Source organism: Corvus cornix, chromosome 4 (assembly GCF_000738735.6).
Source record: "Corvus cornix cornix isolate S_Up_H32 chromosome 4, ASM73873v5, whole genome shotgun sequence".
NCBI classification, from domain to species: Eukaryota; Metazoa; Chordata; class Aves; order Passeriformes; family Corvidae; genus Corvus; species Corvus cornix.
In genome coordinates, this window is record NC_046334.1 from 26,915,800 (window position 1) to 26,930,149 (window position 14,350).

Here is a 14,350-nt window from a genome sequence, read left to right on the forward strand (position 1 = left end):
CTAGAGCTGAAGTGTTGAAGGACCTACTGAGTTTGTAATGTGGTTGTCCTGCAGGGGGGGTGCATGCAGTGGCAGATTCAAACCATTTTGTATGAGGCAGGCCCTCCTTCCTCCATATAGGAGTAAGCATCTGTGTACCAGTTGCACAGATGCCTAATAGATTGCTTATAAGCAGTTGTTAGTTGTGGACTGGGTGAAAAAGAAATCTCTTGTAAATAATTGTACAGAGACAGTGCTTGAGAAGCTCCTAGCACTGTGCTTACAGTCAGACAGAGGATATGAAGCTCATGAAGTAATGGGTTTGATGGTCTCATGATATGCTTTGTCTGTTACTTACCTGGCCCTGGCACAAGTGCAGAAAAATCTGGGAGAGGTGACCATAATAGAGCCATGATTGCTTTTGTTTGAGAGCAAATGAAATAAAATGTGCAGCATTCACCTTATTTTTTAAAAGAGCATCAGTGGAACTCAATCTACACCATTTGTATTGGTTCTTTACATCACTCTGGGATCCCAGTGTCCCAAAGAGCAAAAAGCCTCAAATCCCGATGAAAGATTAGAAATACAACAAAGAATTCTTTTATGATACAGGGTCCTAATACCAAGCAATATTGTGTATCAGCATCTGCCATAAGCATTAATTCCCAGGATGTTGCTAAGATATAAAGTCTGTTGGAAGTACTGTGTTCTTGTTCTTTGGCATGAGAAACCAAAACATACATTTTACACAAAGTCAGAGCATTTCTTATTGGCATAGAGAAGTGTCAGAGATTGATTTTAGCCAGTTACCATTTCTAAAAATCATAATGCCAAGCTAACCTGATTGCCTTGCTTTCTCTAGGAAACATTAAAAAGGCAGTGTTTGGTGCTTTTCCATCAGCTTATTTAGTTAAGAGTTGCTGTATACCTTTCCTGGCATCCCACACTTCTCTCTGGGCTGTCATCAGCCTGTTCAGATGTCTGTGATGGGAGGTAGAGAGGAGATGAGTACTGGTTTCACAAGTTCATAGCTGGCAAGTTTCACAGGCTCTGCCTTTTCCTCACAAAAGTTTCTTCAGTTCTCCCACCCAGCACTTCATGCCGTGTGTCCCTCAATAGGGCTTCCTGTGGCAGAAAAACCACAGGAACAGCAATTGCTTTAAAAGTTTGTCAGAGAGGAAAAATAAAGTTGGCAGTATTTTCACATCACACTTGTTCAGAGACCAAGCTGTTCTATGAGAGCTGCAAAGAGTCACTTAATTGCCATTGAGGGGAAAAAGGCAATCCATTGGCAAGTCTTTGTGCTTCTGCTTACAATCTCAGTGTTTCATGCTCCTACCCACTCATTTTTACTACCTGTTTTTTTTTCTTTGCTGTTTTGCACAAAAAAGATCTGCTGGTTAGAGACAGGCAAAGATTTCATTTGTCAGTTTTCTCGTATTTTTACTTGGGAGACTTCAAGGCCAGGATATTGATGGAAACATGGGGTTATAAGTTCATTACTTTTATAACCCATGTAAAACAGTTGTCCCTTGTAACACTCATGTTTTATCAATTACAGTTCTCATAAAATATGATTGAAGATAGAACAGATCTGTTCTGCCACAGATGAGTTCAAAGTCTTGCAAGAAAGAAAGTACAACAAAGATTTTTGTGTACAGACAGGGGTGGCTCAGTAGCACACCACCATGATCTTCAGAGCTTCTAGTATTGTGCCACAAAAGTTGCAGCTCTGTAAATTTGCCAGTTCAAAGTTGTCCACAAATAATTTTTTTATTCAGGGTTAAGTATCATGTCTGCTCCTGCAGCTGGCACAAACTTCATGCTATGTACTTGGGGTGATTCGACAGAAATCTGACTCTGTGCCTGATCCCAATTCTTCATGTGCTGGTGAGTGATCTGGTAGTGCACAGACACAGATGACTGTGGAGCTGCAGTATAAATTGGTACCTGGAGAAGTGTGCTGCTCCTGTGACACAGGAGGCAGAATGAGTTACAGAGGAGAGAAACCACAAGAGTCTCTAGGCACCATTACTTCCAACATGAAAAAGGAATATATGTTTTACCAGTGGCATGTTGATTGAGATGTTCTTGTGTTTTCCAGCATGTGGATATAGCAGCACTGTTGATCAAATATAATACATGTGTAAATGCAACAGATAAATGGGCATTCACACCTTTGCATGAAGCTGCACAAAAAGGAAGGACACAGCTCTGTGCTCTGCTGTTAGCTCATGGAGCAGATCCAACTATGAAGAACCAAGAGGGTCAGACACCGCTAGACCTGGCAACAGTAAGTTCATGTTAGCCAGCCACAGGCTGCTCTGGAGGATTTGCTATGTATATTAAATTCATTTCTATGGCTCCAAGGAATCAGCAGTCCTCCACTTCCATTGTGCTGAGGTGGAGAGAGAAGAGCATCTTCTGAGTGCCTGTTTGTGGCTTTTTATCCATGGGTCCAGGCATTTTCCTTTGGCTGAGATCTTAGTGTGGCTTGTGATTTAAGATTTGCTTCTCCTTAAGGATTCACTCCTGGGATCAATCTCCGCATTCCCGGAAATAAAACTGTCTGGAATGTCTCTGATGATGGCCAGTCTGTGTGCTGTTGGTGATTATTTCTTTGAACCTAGGAGGAACATCAGATGGGCCTTTAGAGGAATGGGAACGTTTAGTGGATAATTATGCTCAGTGCCTCCATATTACCTCAGTTCCTTTTTTTTTTATTAATTCCAAAACAACATTCCAAAGAATTCCTTCTACCTCCAAAGATTTGTAGGTGGCTATCAAACTTTTTCCAAAACTGGCATCTGTAAACTTTCTTGTAAGTGGTGTCTGGTTAAAAAGCCTAATAAAGTTATATGAACATGTATGCCCCACCTTAAACAATCTTGATGGAATGGATAATGCAGCCAAATTGGATGCTGTGTCTGGTTGATTTATTTATGGAGAGGTCAAGAAATACCTTCCAGAGTAATCTGAGCTCTAGAAAACTTGCTTTGTGATGAAGGATATGAAAACTATTTGATTTCTCTGGGGGACGATAAGGATGTCTTAATCATGTTCTACAAGAACTTTTAAAGAGGAAATTCTTGAAGATGAGGGTATTGCTTAATTTAGTCAATAAAGGCTAAATCAAATTGTTAGCTAAGTTCTCCTGAGCTCCTGTCCTTTTTTTTATCTGTTCTAACCCTATGAGATGTGATTATAGCAAAGGTGGTGGTAATCTTTCCACTGAAACCATGTTCCAGTGCACCTGAAGTTGAGCCTGACAGAAATTAAGAAGTGGCATTTCTTGGCCTAGGTTGTGAAGGATTTCTAATAAAGTTGCTGCATTGTTCTCCCTGGCTTTAACACCTATAAAGTCATTGTGCCAGAAAGAAATTAGATGTACCTTCTTACATACCTTTAGAAATGGGGAGAGCCTGATTCCACCTGTGTCTTGAGTGGTCAATCAAAATGTTCTTGAAATCATGAATTCCCCTGTGACAGAAGTTGGCAGTTTTCTTTCTGATGGGGAACAGAACAATCAAATAAATCAACTTAAAATTCTTTCCAGAGATCAGTGACTTGTGATAGTAGGAGCTCATGTTGGGTGTTCTTTCTGTTTTTCAGGCTGATGATATCCGAGCTTTGCTGATAGATGCGATGCCTCCAGAAGCTTTGCCTACGTGCTTCAAGCCTCAAGCTACTGTTGTTAGTGCCTCTGTGATCTCGCCAGCATCTACACCATCCTGCCTCTCTGCTGCCAGCAGCATAGATAACCTCACGGGCCCACTGGCAGAACTAGCCGTAGGAGGGGCATCAAATGCTGGGGATGGAGCAGCAGGAACTGACAGGAAGGAAGGAGAAGGTGCATTTGCTGTTGGACAAGTTTACCTTGCCAGAAGTACAGTAGTTTAGCATCAAAATGGGCCGTGCTTTATCTGAAAAGCATTTCTGACTAGCCAGAAAATACTGTGCAGTTTGAACTGTTATCTGTATTTTAAAGTGTCCCATGCTTGTTAACTGTTCACTGTTAACTGTTCATCTGTGTCTGCTATCAGTGATTAGGTCTGACTACAGATGCAGATCTGATTAGGTGCCCAGATGTTCATTGACTTTACAAAGAAAATCCAATGAGAATTATTTTGATGAAGGAGTACTGATTGTGATGGCTGGGGGATTTTGCTAAGGCTTTTCAAACCCTTTGATTAATATCTGGAATCCATGCTTTAGGTCAGAATCTAAGGGGATCAGGTAGCAAAAATACACCCACCCTTCTTTTCCTTCTCTTTGCAGTATGAGCCTGTATTTGTCACAGATGATGGTTTGTGCTTTTAATAGTTGATTCTGAAGAGGAAACGGTGATGAGCTTTGGCACAACGGAAGTAGATTGTTTATTACAGACATAGACAAATTGATTGTAAAAAGAATCAGAGTTGGGAATTTTGAGAGAATCAGTGGTATTGCTTAATTTTTTTTTAAGTTGGTTGGTTTGGTTTTTGTTACTTCAGATGTATAGGATATAAAGACTTGTTTCTTCTCTTACAGTTTCTGGTCTTGACATGAACATTACCCAGTTCCTAAAAAGCCTGGGTCTTGAACACCTTCGAGACATCTTTGAGACAGAACAGGTAAGTGGCAAGCTTCATCTCTGTTTGTATGTTCAGAAGATAAACTAACCTAATAAACTCGAGTGACATCTTCATTGTCTAATTAAAAAAGGGAAGGAAAAACCCCACACTTCACATCTACAGAAAAACAAGTGTGTCCAAGTTTTCTTTCAGTTTTCTGCAAATGAATTGCCAGATACAATATGGTGAAGTTGCGAAACCTACGAAAATACCTTTTCTTGTTGGATTCAGGTGTCAGGTAGCTTTCACTTATACATACACTCTGACTGCCAATTTGGGTTGTATTCTGAGAGTTATTTTGGACCTTGTGAACTTTGAACATGATGACTATAATGAAGTTAGGTTGAAATGTCACCTGCATTTGTCCTTCAGCAGTCTTGATAGCCAAACAAGCCTTTCACCACCTGTAGTGCTGCATGTGATACTTTGGTTAGATGTAGGAAACTCTCCAGTTTGACTATAGGCTGAATTAAAAATCTAGCCCAGGAGTATTCATGCTACAGAATGCAGAAGCTACATTTCCTATTAGGTTAGGATCATAGGATTAACTGGGTTTTGCTGGGCTAACTTTCAAATGGCATTGAGAGATAGGGGAAAAAAACCTGCAGATTTATCAATAATTCACAATATATCAAAAGAGTACAACTAATGTAAGTTTCTCAAGCTTACATTGTGTTTTGCGGCAGAAGTACTTGTAATGTATTTGTAGATTCCCTTTATGTACTGTTTCTTAAATTTAACATGTTGCAGTTAAATAGATCTGTTTACATGAGTGAGATGGGTGTACTGGTGGAAGTGAAAGGTGCAAATGCAAGAGACTGGATGTGATGATTATTTTTTCCTCTGACCTCTGCTGCTAATCTTTTACTGAGGAATCAGGAAACGAAGGTTTAAAATGTAATGTGTTGCTTACAGTTCCAGCTGTTTCTATAAAACACTAGGAGGTATCTCTTCAAAGGTAGAATACCATGTAATTTTTTCCCTTCTGGTATATGAAGCATAAGCTTTTTCCTTTAATTTGGAACTGTTTCTATTCAGAAGGAAACCAACCTCAAACCAACCTATACTCTTCTCAGGTTTTCGTAGTATTTTTCACACCTTCCTATTGCCTAGCTGGTCTTGTTCTGCTTTTGCTTCCTTAACTCCTAACCTGTTGTTAAAATTTTCCCCTGCTAATAAGATTTAACAATGCAAATCGGATTCAATATATTCATCATTTTGAAATAATCTAGTAAGTTTCTTTGTAGAAAAAACAAGCTCATCTTCTTTAAGCTTATTCTTTTAAGCTGTTTTTTCCAGCACTATCTTCATGTGCACTTTTTCACATTGGCTCGTTATTGGTAAGCTTGTAGAATATTAGCCTCTGCTTGTGTAGTGAAAATAATGAATTGTACAACACTGTGAAACTTTGAATGCTTCAAAAGTACTCCCACATTTGTCCCAGCATTTCCATGCATCCCCCTTCTACCTAAGTAAAAATGTTAGTGAGAACCTTCTGTGAGAACCAGCTCCTGTTAACTGGTGTGAGAGAAGTAAAAGTTGTGCACAATTTCAGACTGTAGCAGCTGGGTATGGTCCTGTGATAGGGAGAGGTTTGCCAGAAGGTGGCAGCAAGTAGAAGTGAAGCAAAACATTAACTACCTTCATGCATTTGGTTGCACCATGAATACTTTGCTTTTCTCAAGTGATAGGTCTCCAGCCTTGAAAGTCAGGCCAGGTTTGGCAAGTGATTTCTGTGATCTTTCACCTTTCCAGATAACCCTGGATGTGTTGGCTGACATGGGGCATGAGGAGCTTAAAGAAATTGGGATCAATGCGTATGGACACCGCCACAAATTAATAAAGGGTGTGGAGAGACTTCTAGGAGGACAGCAAGGTAAATATGACACTTTCACTGGTTAGTCTAGGTGTAGCACACACAGGCTCCTGTAAGTCACCTTCTCTAAATGTAGGCATTGTCACCAGGACTTGAAAGAATCTGAACATCAGGAAAGTATATTTGCTGCAGACGTGGTGGCTGAGTGAGTTGTGATAGCTAAAGAATATATTAAGGAGATACCAGACCAAGTGATCACGTGCCTTTTCAGAGAATGGATACCCTGGAGGCAGCTTGGGAAGCTGTGCTCGTTTCTCAGGACCCTCTTCTACCCAGAGAGGAACTTTTGGATTGATTTGCCCTACGTACCTACCCACAGGCCAGTTATATCATGAAGGGTACACCTGATGGAGTTTTAGCTGCCCCACACTTCCGAGATGTTTCTGTTGAAAGAGGAAGCAATGAAGGGCAATTATATCCCACATGCATTTTTCATCTCTCTTGTAAAGCCTCTGCTGCTAATGAAAGTACTTTTATCTTTTTGAGGTTGTGCTTATGCCTTGTGTTTATTTTGCATTTCCTGCTGTACTGGGGTTGTGTAAAAAGAACAATGATGATGATGATGGATACAAATAGAGCCAGTATTGGTTTTTCCTGTTGATTTTTGCTCCTTTTCATTCCTTCTCTTTGCAGGTACCAATCCTTATTTGACTTTCCACTGTGTGAGTCAGGGGACCATTCTCCTTGACCTTGCTCCTGATGATAAGGAGTATCAATCCGTAGAAGAGGAGGTAATCCAAGTCCCTTTCTTAATGCTTCAGTGGCCATTTATTTTTCTTTCCACTGATTAGCCTGTCAGAGCTAAAGTGTGCAATACGTGTTGAAAGTTCTAAAATAGGCTTTGGTGTATGAATGGCATAGATCTGACATGAAATTTAGAGCTCTTCATTTGTCCTTTCATATAGAGAAATGAGGGAAATTATTTTGCTATGTCCTGCCAATTTTTTAAATAAATGGTCTCTGCTCACTTAGTGTTATCCCGATTTTATTTTGTTGTGTTTTGAATTTTGTCTTGGATATTGCCTCATAGGAAGGGTTTCCACAGATTTCCGTAGATAGGTGGACCTGTGAAAATTAAAAGCTGTGTGTGAAGACCAAGGGATCAAGGTCTTGCAATTCTCTAGGCATTTTCTGTGAACCAGCTTGTTTTCTCTTGTCTCGGTGGCTTAGTTAATCTGTAACCCAGATAAACAGGTCCTGGATAATTGAGAATTGACTGTAATTTTGCCTCCCCCACACACACATGCTCTTTTATTTAAGTCAACTACAAGGACATACCATTTTGAAAGCAAAAATCATAACAGAAAAGAGACTTCCTGAAGAGTTGTGTTTGGAAGAAACTCCGTTCTACTGTGCATTTGCTATTTGTGTCGTGTTCCTACACTATAGCACAGAAGTGTTTGGAGTCTTTTAAAAAGTCTAGATAATCAGGATTGCTTCCAGCTTACCTGGGTGTATTTTTTATTAGTAACTTCATAAACTGGAGTTTGTGTAGATCTTTTTTATAAACTTTTCTGAAAGAAAGGGTCACTTTTCTGCCATAGCAAATTGGAGTATTTTTTTGAACTGTTATGTAATATTGTTGCTGTAGCTATAAATACTTCTCTAAAAGACACAATGAAACAATTTCTGAGGGAATCAGAAATGCTCTGCTAATTACATAGGAGAATTTACAGTGCAGGTATTTTCCTAATACTAAGAAATGCAAACTAAACTCACTAAAATCACATTTATTATTTCTTCAGAGTGATCTTTTTGTATATTAATTGTCAAAGATTTTTTTTTTTCTAATAAAAATCAGGTTTTCTAGTTGTATATCATTTTGATACCATTATTCTCCTTTGTCTTATATGGATTTTTATTGCAAGATTGTGATGCCTTTTCCTGGTCTTAAAATCAAGAGTCATACACAGTTAGAAGGGGGAAAGGGATTTTACCTTGGTATTTATTTTTAAGGATCCTTAGGTGTACACATCCAGGTCATGTGCATCCAGAGGCACCCCACCGAGTCTATCTCCCCAACATGGGGTATAACATGACAGGTTTTACTAATTAGCGTATCTATCAAAGATTCCCCAATGAGAGGTTCAAGTGAGCACCCCCCTCCCCAAGGAACCTTCCCCTGGATGGTTCTATCTTGATTTACAGAATGTGTTCTGGAGAGGACCTTGGGGTCTGGGGCACACTGATCCCTAGCTACGAAGCTTCTAAAATGTTTAGTCTCTTAGCTTGACAAACAAGTCCAAGAATGTAGGCAATAAGTGCTAGGAATACAGAAGTTGTAAAAAGGTATAACAGGGGTATAAAAGAAAAGGCAAAAATCTTCATGGCATCAATCGGATAATTGCATCATCCAGCTTCCCTGCTGTGGAACAGCATAACGTGTTGGGTGCTTGAGAAATTAGGGTATAATGCAGTTTAAAATTGAGATGACTTTTTTTTGTACACCTTTTAATTCATTTTCCATCAAGATTGTCTGTTGTTGCCAGTGATATACTGAGACACTGCATGGATACTTTGCCTTGCTAGCAAGGTTTATGTGCTGAACTTTCAGTTTTGGTTTTTTATGTAGATGCAAAGTACAATCCGGGAGCATCGGGATGGTGGAAATGCTGGTGGGATCTTCAACAGGTACAATGTCATCAGGGTAAGTTTCAAAACCTCTCAGTTTTATGTGGTAAAGTATGTTAGTATTTATGCCAGCGGGCAGAATCAGTTTAGTGGTTTGCCCTTTTACATTTAAAGTTCTTTGTTGAAATGGTATTCAGGAACAGAGTTAATGCAAGTGCTAAAATGAATGCATGCTGTGCACAGGGAATGAGGGAGAAGTGTCTGCTTGGGCTCCTAAAGAAGAACTGATGTTGAAGACAGATGTGGTGAAGAACCTGATTGAATTTCAGAGGCCTATAACTTCTGTATTTGACCCTTGCAACACAGATTTTTTTTTTTCCTCAGTGTAGTCTTTTCTTACCTTTTTAAAGGATATTAGGGGGGGTGTGAAAGGATGATCATGACTTCTGATAAGAAGTTTCTATCTCCCTATGCAACTTCCCAGACTGACACCACCTCCTTTGCCCTTACCAACTAGAAAAATACCTTTTACAAGCCGTGGCATTCCAGAAAATAGTATTGTCTTTCTGAGGGAAAGTACAGTTTCTGGTTTCTTGGAAATCAGAACAGAACTTGGTTTCTGAGCTCCAGCAAACCTGTGCTGCCTGTCTCTTTGAGAAGTAAGCCTGTGCAGAGCCTTTGCAGCTTGATCCAATAGATCATGCATCCTGAAGTAAAACTCTGCTTCCATCCTACTCCCAAACCAAAGGTGAAGTCCTTTACAGAAACCACCGGTATTAGAGCATGTGGCTGAAGTGATACAGATAGATTAAACAGCACATCTCCTTTTTTTTCCCCTCAAAAGATGGTTCTTTTCATAAAAAATAAACCTAAACTAGACAGCAAGTTTCAAAGAGCTAGACAAGATTGGTCAACAGAGCTCAAAGCAGAGAGGGAAGGAGTTCCAGACAGTTTGTAGTTCTTTGTGGTGTTGCAGGCTCTGAGAGAAGAAGCCTGAAAGTTGTCCTTAAACCTGAAAACTTAGGCTGCAGTTTCACAGTAGTTTTAACCATTTGTAAGTGTGTGCTGCAGAGCTGTTTGAGAGACTTCAGCCTTGCGTGCAGAACAGCCATGGGGTTCTTTATAGCATTCATGTGTCTTGCTGTCAGTTTCACTGTCAAATTAATGTGAACTTGGTGAAACTCTATTTCATTTCAATTGCAATTCAAATACCTGTGAGAGATTGAAATGTTATGGTGACAGCGTGGTTGGATCTGTTGTTCTGCTGCAGATTCAAAAGGTAGTGAACAAGAAGTTGCGGGAGAGATTCTGTCACAGACAGAAGGAGGTCTCAGAGGAGAATCATAATCATCACAATGAACGCATGTTGTTTCACGGTAAGGAAGTCGTGTCTCTTTGTACGTATTGGTTTTTAACAAAAAACCCCAAACCTTGCAAGGACCCACAGGCAATGTTATTGTTGCTGTGTCACCATCCTGTGCAAGTAATTGTGTTTCTGCACTAGAAATGCAGGGGGTACATTGGGGGTGTGGCGGTGGTGGAGTTATTCTGTGTAGTTGCTGCAATCCTAAAAGCTGCACTAGGTAAGAAATAGTTTTGTTATGTTTTGGTTTTTTAAGAAAAAGGAAGGTTTTTTGCTAAGCCCTATCTTAGTCATTTTCAGTAAAGCTGCTGGGATGATGTTACATTGCTGTGAGAAAGACACGGTGTCTTCTAAATGGGGGGAGCAGCACGCAATAAAAGCGTTTTACCCTGGTGCTTCAGGCAAGCATCAGGGAAAGGAATCAAAACCAGCCATGAGTTTCAGCAAGATTTCTCTAGAAATGCCTACAAATGACAATTGCCTGAAGGTCCTTCTGCCCTAGATTCTTCTGTGATTCTGTGTAGGAAATTGGTTTTGGGTATGATTGTCCTGACACCTTGCCCCACCTTAACCAGTACTGACTGTGTAGAGAAGGTGTGCATTGACAAGATAAATTGCACTGAAATGTGAGTGGGGGGAAAGCCATTTAATGAGATCTGTGAAATGAGTAAGAAATGAGTCACACGTGGGATTTTGGTATATAATGATAAATCCCACACATCACAGCATCCTGCTGGGTATCGCCCCCTTCCAGCTGACTGAGCACACTTTCTGGTATTTAATGGTCTATTTGAGGCAGATAAACTCCTCTTGACATTGAGTCTTGTATTACTATACAACTTAACAAGTATGTGTCTTTTTGTGTCACTGTTCTAGGGTCTCCTTTTATTAATGCTATCATTCACAAAGGATTTGATGAAAGGCATGCATACATTGGAGGGATGTTTGGAGCTGGAATTTACTTTGCTGAGAACTCCTCAAAAAGCAACCAATATGTGTACGGAATAGGGGGAGGAACAGGCTGTCCGACGCACAAAGACAGGTCTTGTTACATCTGCCACAGGTATGGACCCAGCAGAGTTCCCTGCACGTAATTCTGGCTGTCCTGGTTTTTATGATCCTGGCACAGGGTGACCTGCAGGGAAAGGAAGGCCACTTGAGCTTGGTCGTGGCAGGAAAAATGCAGTTTTCTGTTTGTCAGGGCTGAACAAAAATGAATATAAATGCAGCAAGTCCCACAGGAAGGTCAAAAATTACATCTAAGAGTGCAGTGAGTATAAATCAAAATGAGCTGTGGCTCAGGAAAGAGGCTTGAAACAGCAAGTTTGAAAATGAAGAGTCAGGGGAAAATAGCAATTAAACTCCAGGCACTCTCAGGACAAAACTGCAGTGCAAAGTGGTGGTCAGCAGTACCTTGTTGTACTGTGGATCAGATAATTTTGGAGGTAGTGAACAGGACTTAATCACAGCTTTGTTTCGTGCTGGAGTAGATCAATGTGTTTCTCACACTTTGACACCTGTCCAGTCCCTGCTGGTAGGAACACAGAGTTTCAGCTTCTTTCAACAGCTTTACATATATATATATATATAAAATGAACTAGAACAGGCCTCCATGTGAGGGCTAAACAAACTGTGTGTTCTCCCTTCTGTGTGTCACAAAAGACTTTTTGTGGCAGGTTTTATACAGTCTTAGAACTGATTTCTACAAGTGTTTCTCTAAAAAAGCCTTGAGAAATTAATTATAATTAAATAAACTCAAAAGACTGAAATAATTCTGGAAGCACTCGACTCCTAGTAAGATGTTTATATTCTCTTCATTCATTTTAGACAAATGCTCTTCTGTAGAGTGACCCTTGGAAAATCCTTTCTTCAGTTCAGCACAATGAAAATGGCTCATGCCCCTCCGGGGCACCATTCTGTTATCGGCAGGCCAAGCGTGAATGGACTTGCGTACGCCGAGTATGTTATCTACAGAGGAGAGCAGGTAGGTGGGTCAGCGAGGACTGGCTTTATGGAAGGACAGAGCTTGGAGCTGGAGCTGGGGTGTGGCTGGTTTCCAGACCAAGTGTGCTTTGATAACCCTGCTGATTAGGTGTTCGGGTTTTTTTTTCCCATTTAAACAGGGAAGTAAGCAGTGAACTGTATCTAGACAGCAAATGCTACTCCTATCCACTGATCTGCTCTGATTTATACCGTGCAGAATTGCCTAATTCCCCCTATGCAGCACTGATGGAGTCTGTTAAGAATTGTAGTTTTTCTCAGTTAACTCTCTTTCTCCCATTGCATTTTACTGGCATTACTGCAGTATCAAGGTCACATGCATTTCTGGGGCTCTGGTATATCTTGAGGATTCTGGGCTTTTTACCTGTAGCTTCCCAGCAATGACAGAGATTACCCTTAAATGGCAGCTGGAATAGCACAGAAATCTTCAAAAGTTGATTTTTAATCTGAGTAACTCAGCTAGACCCTGACTCTGGAAAAGTGTTTTGCTTAATACCGTGGGTGGCTCCCAGATCACCTGATGAAACTGAATAATCACGAGTCTGTGGGCCCTGATGACAAACATCGCAGGTCCTGAGAGAGCTGGCTGATGGTGTTGCCAAGCCACTCTCCATCGTACCCTGAGACCATCTCGGTTGGTTGGAGCATGCTGCTAATAATTCCAAGATCATGGGTTTGATCCCTGTATGGGCCATTCATTTAAGAGCTGGACTTGATGATCCTTGCAGGTCCCTTCCAACTCCGAATATTCTGTGGCTCTGTGATACTTGAAAAGTCATGGCAGTCAGGCAGGGACTTCAGTGACTGGAAAAAGGGAAACATAACTCGTATTTTTTAAAAGGGGAGAAAAGTAGACACAAGGGAACTACATATAGGTGAGCCTCACCTCTGTGCCTCGGAAGATCGTGGAACAGATCCTCATGGAAGGCACATGCAAGACCAGGAGGTGATTCAAGACAGCCAGCACAGCTTCTGTCAGCATAGATTGTGCCTGACCAGTCAAGTGACCTTCTGTGATAGAGTGACAGTGATGGTTGACAAGGGAAGATGGACCGATGTCATCTACTTGTCATGTCCCACATGACATCCTTGTCTCCAGCTTTGAAGGGTAGACTGTTTGGAGGATAAGGAATTGGCTGGATGGACACAGGCAGAGAGTTGTGGTCAGTAGTGTCCAGGTGGAGGCTCATGATGGAGGTGTCCCTCAGGGCTCTGTCTTGGGACCATTGATCTTTAATATCTCTCTCAGTGACACAAACAGTGTGATGGAGTGAACTCCCAGCAAGTCTGCAGGTGACAGGAGGCTGAGTGGTGCAGTTGACACAATGGAAAGATGGGATACCATCTAGGGGGACCTGGACATGCTTGAGAAGTGGGCCCACAAAAACTTCATGAGGTTCAACAAGGCCAAGTGCAAGATGCTGCACTTGGCAATTGCAGGGCAATCCCAGACCTGAGTACAGACTGGGAAATGAACTCATTGGGTGCAGCCCTGTGGAGAAGGATGTGGATGTCCTGATGGCAAAAAGCTGGACATGAGCCAACAGTGCGTGCTTGCAGCCCAGAGAACCAACCACATCCTGGACTGCATCAAAAGAGGAGTGGCCAGCAGGTCAAGGGGAGGTGGTTCTTCCCCTCTACTCTGCCCTCCTAAGACCCCACCGGGAATGCTGCATCCAGCTGTGGGGTCCTCAGCACAGGAAGGACAGAGAGTGGGTCCAGAAGAGGGCCACAAACATGATCAGAGGGATGAAGCACCTCTCCTATGAGGAAAGGCTGAGAGTATTGGGATTGTTCTGCCTGGAGAAGGCTGCAGGGAGACCTTATAGCAGCCTTGCAGTGTGTAAAGGGGGCTTATAAAAAAGAGGGAGAGCAACTTTTTACACAGGCACATAGTAATAGGACATGGGGAGGAAACAGTTTATAACTAAAAGATGAGAGATTTAG

The 14,350-nt window shown here is 41.3% G+C and overlaps 1 protein-coding gene across 1 annotated transcript in view; it reads left to right on the forward strand.

The window, feature by feature from the left end:
- Positions 1-14,350, forward strand: part of TNKS (tankyrase) — a 138,109-nt gene that overhangs the window by 116,824 nt on the left and 6,935 nt on the right. The window contains 9 exon segments of the mRNA XM_039550356.1: positions 2,084-2,272; positions 3,592-3,829; positions 4,510-4,592; positions 6,348-6,468; positions 7,102-7,199; positions 9,041-9,115; positions 10,310-10,415; positions 11,279-11,465; positions 12,230-12,386. Of these exon segments, the coding sequence (XP_039406290.1) occupies positions 2,084-2,272; positions 3,592-3,829; positions 4,510-4,592; positions 6,348-6,468; positions 7,102-7,199; positions 9,041-9,115; positions 10,310-10,415; positions 11,279-11,465; positions 12,230-12,386 (1,254 nt within the window).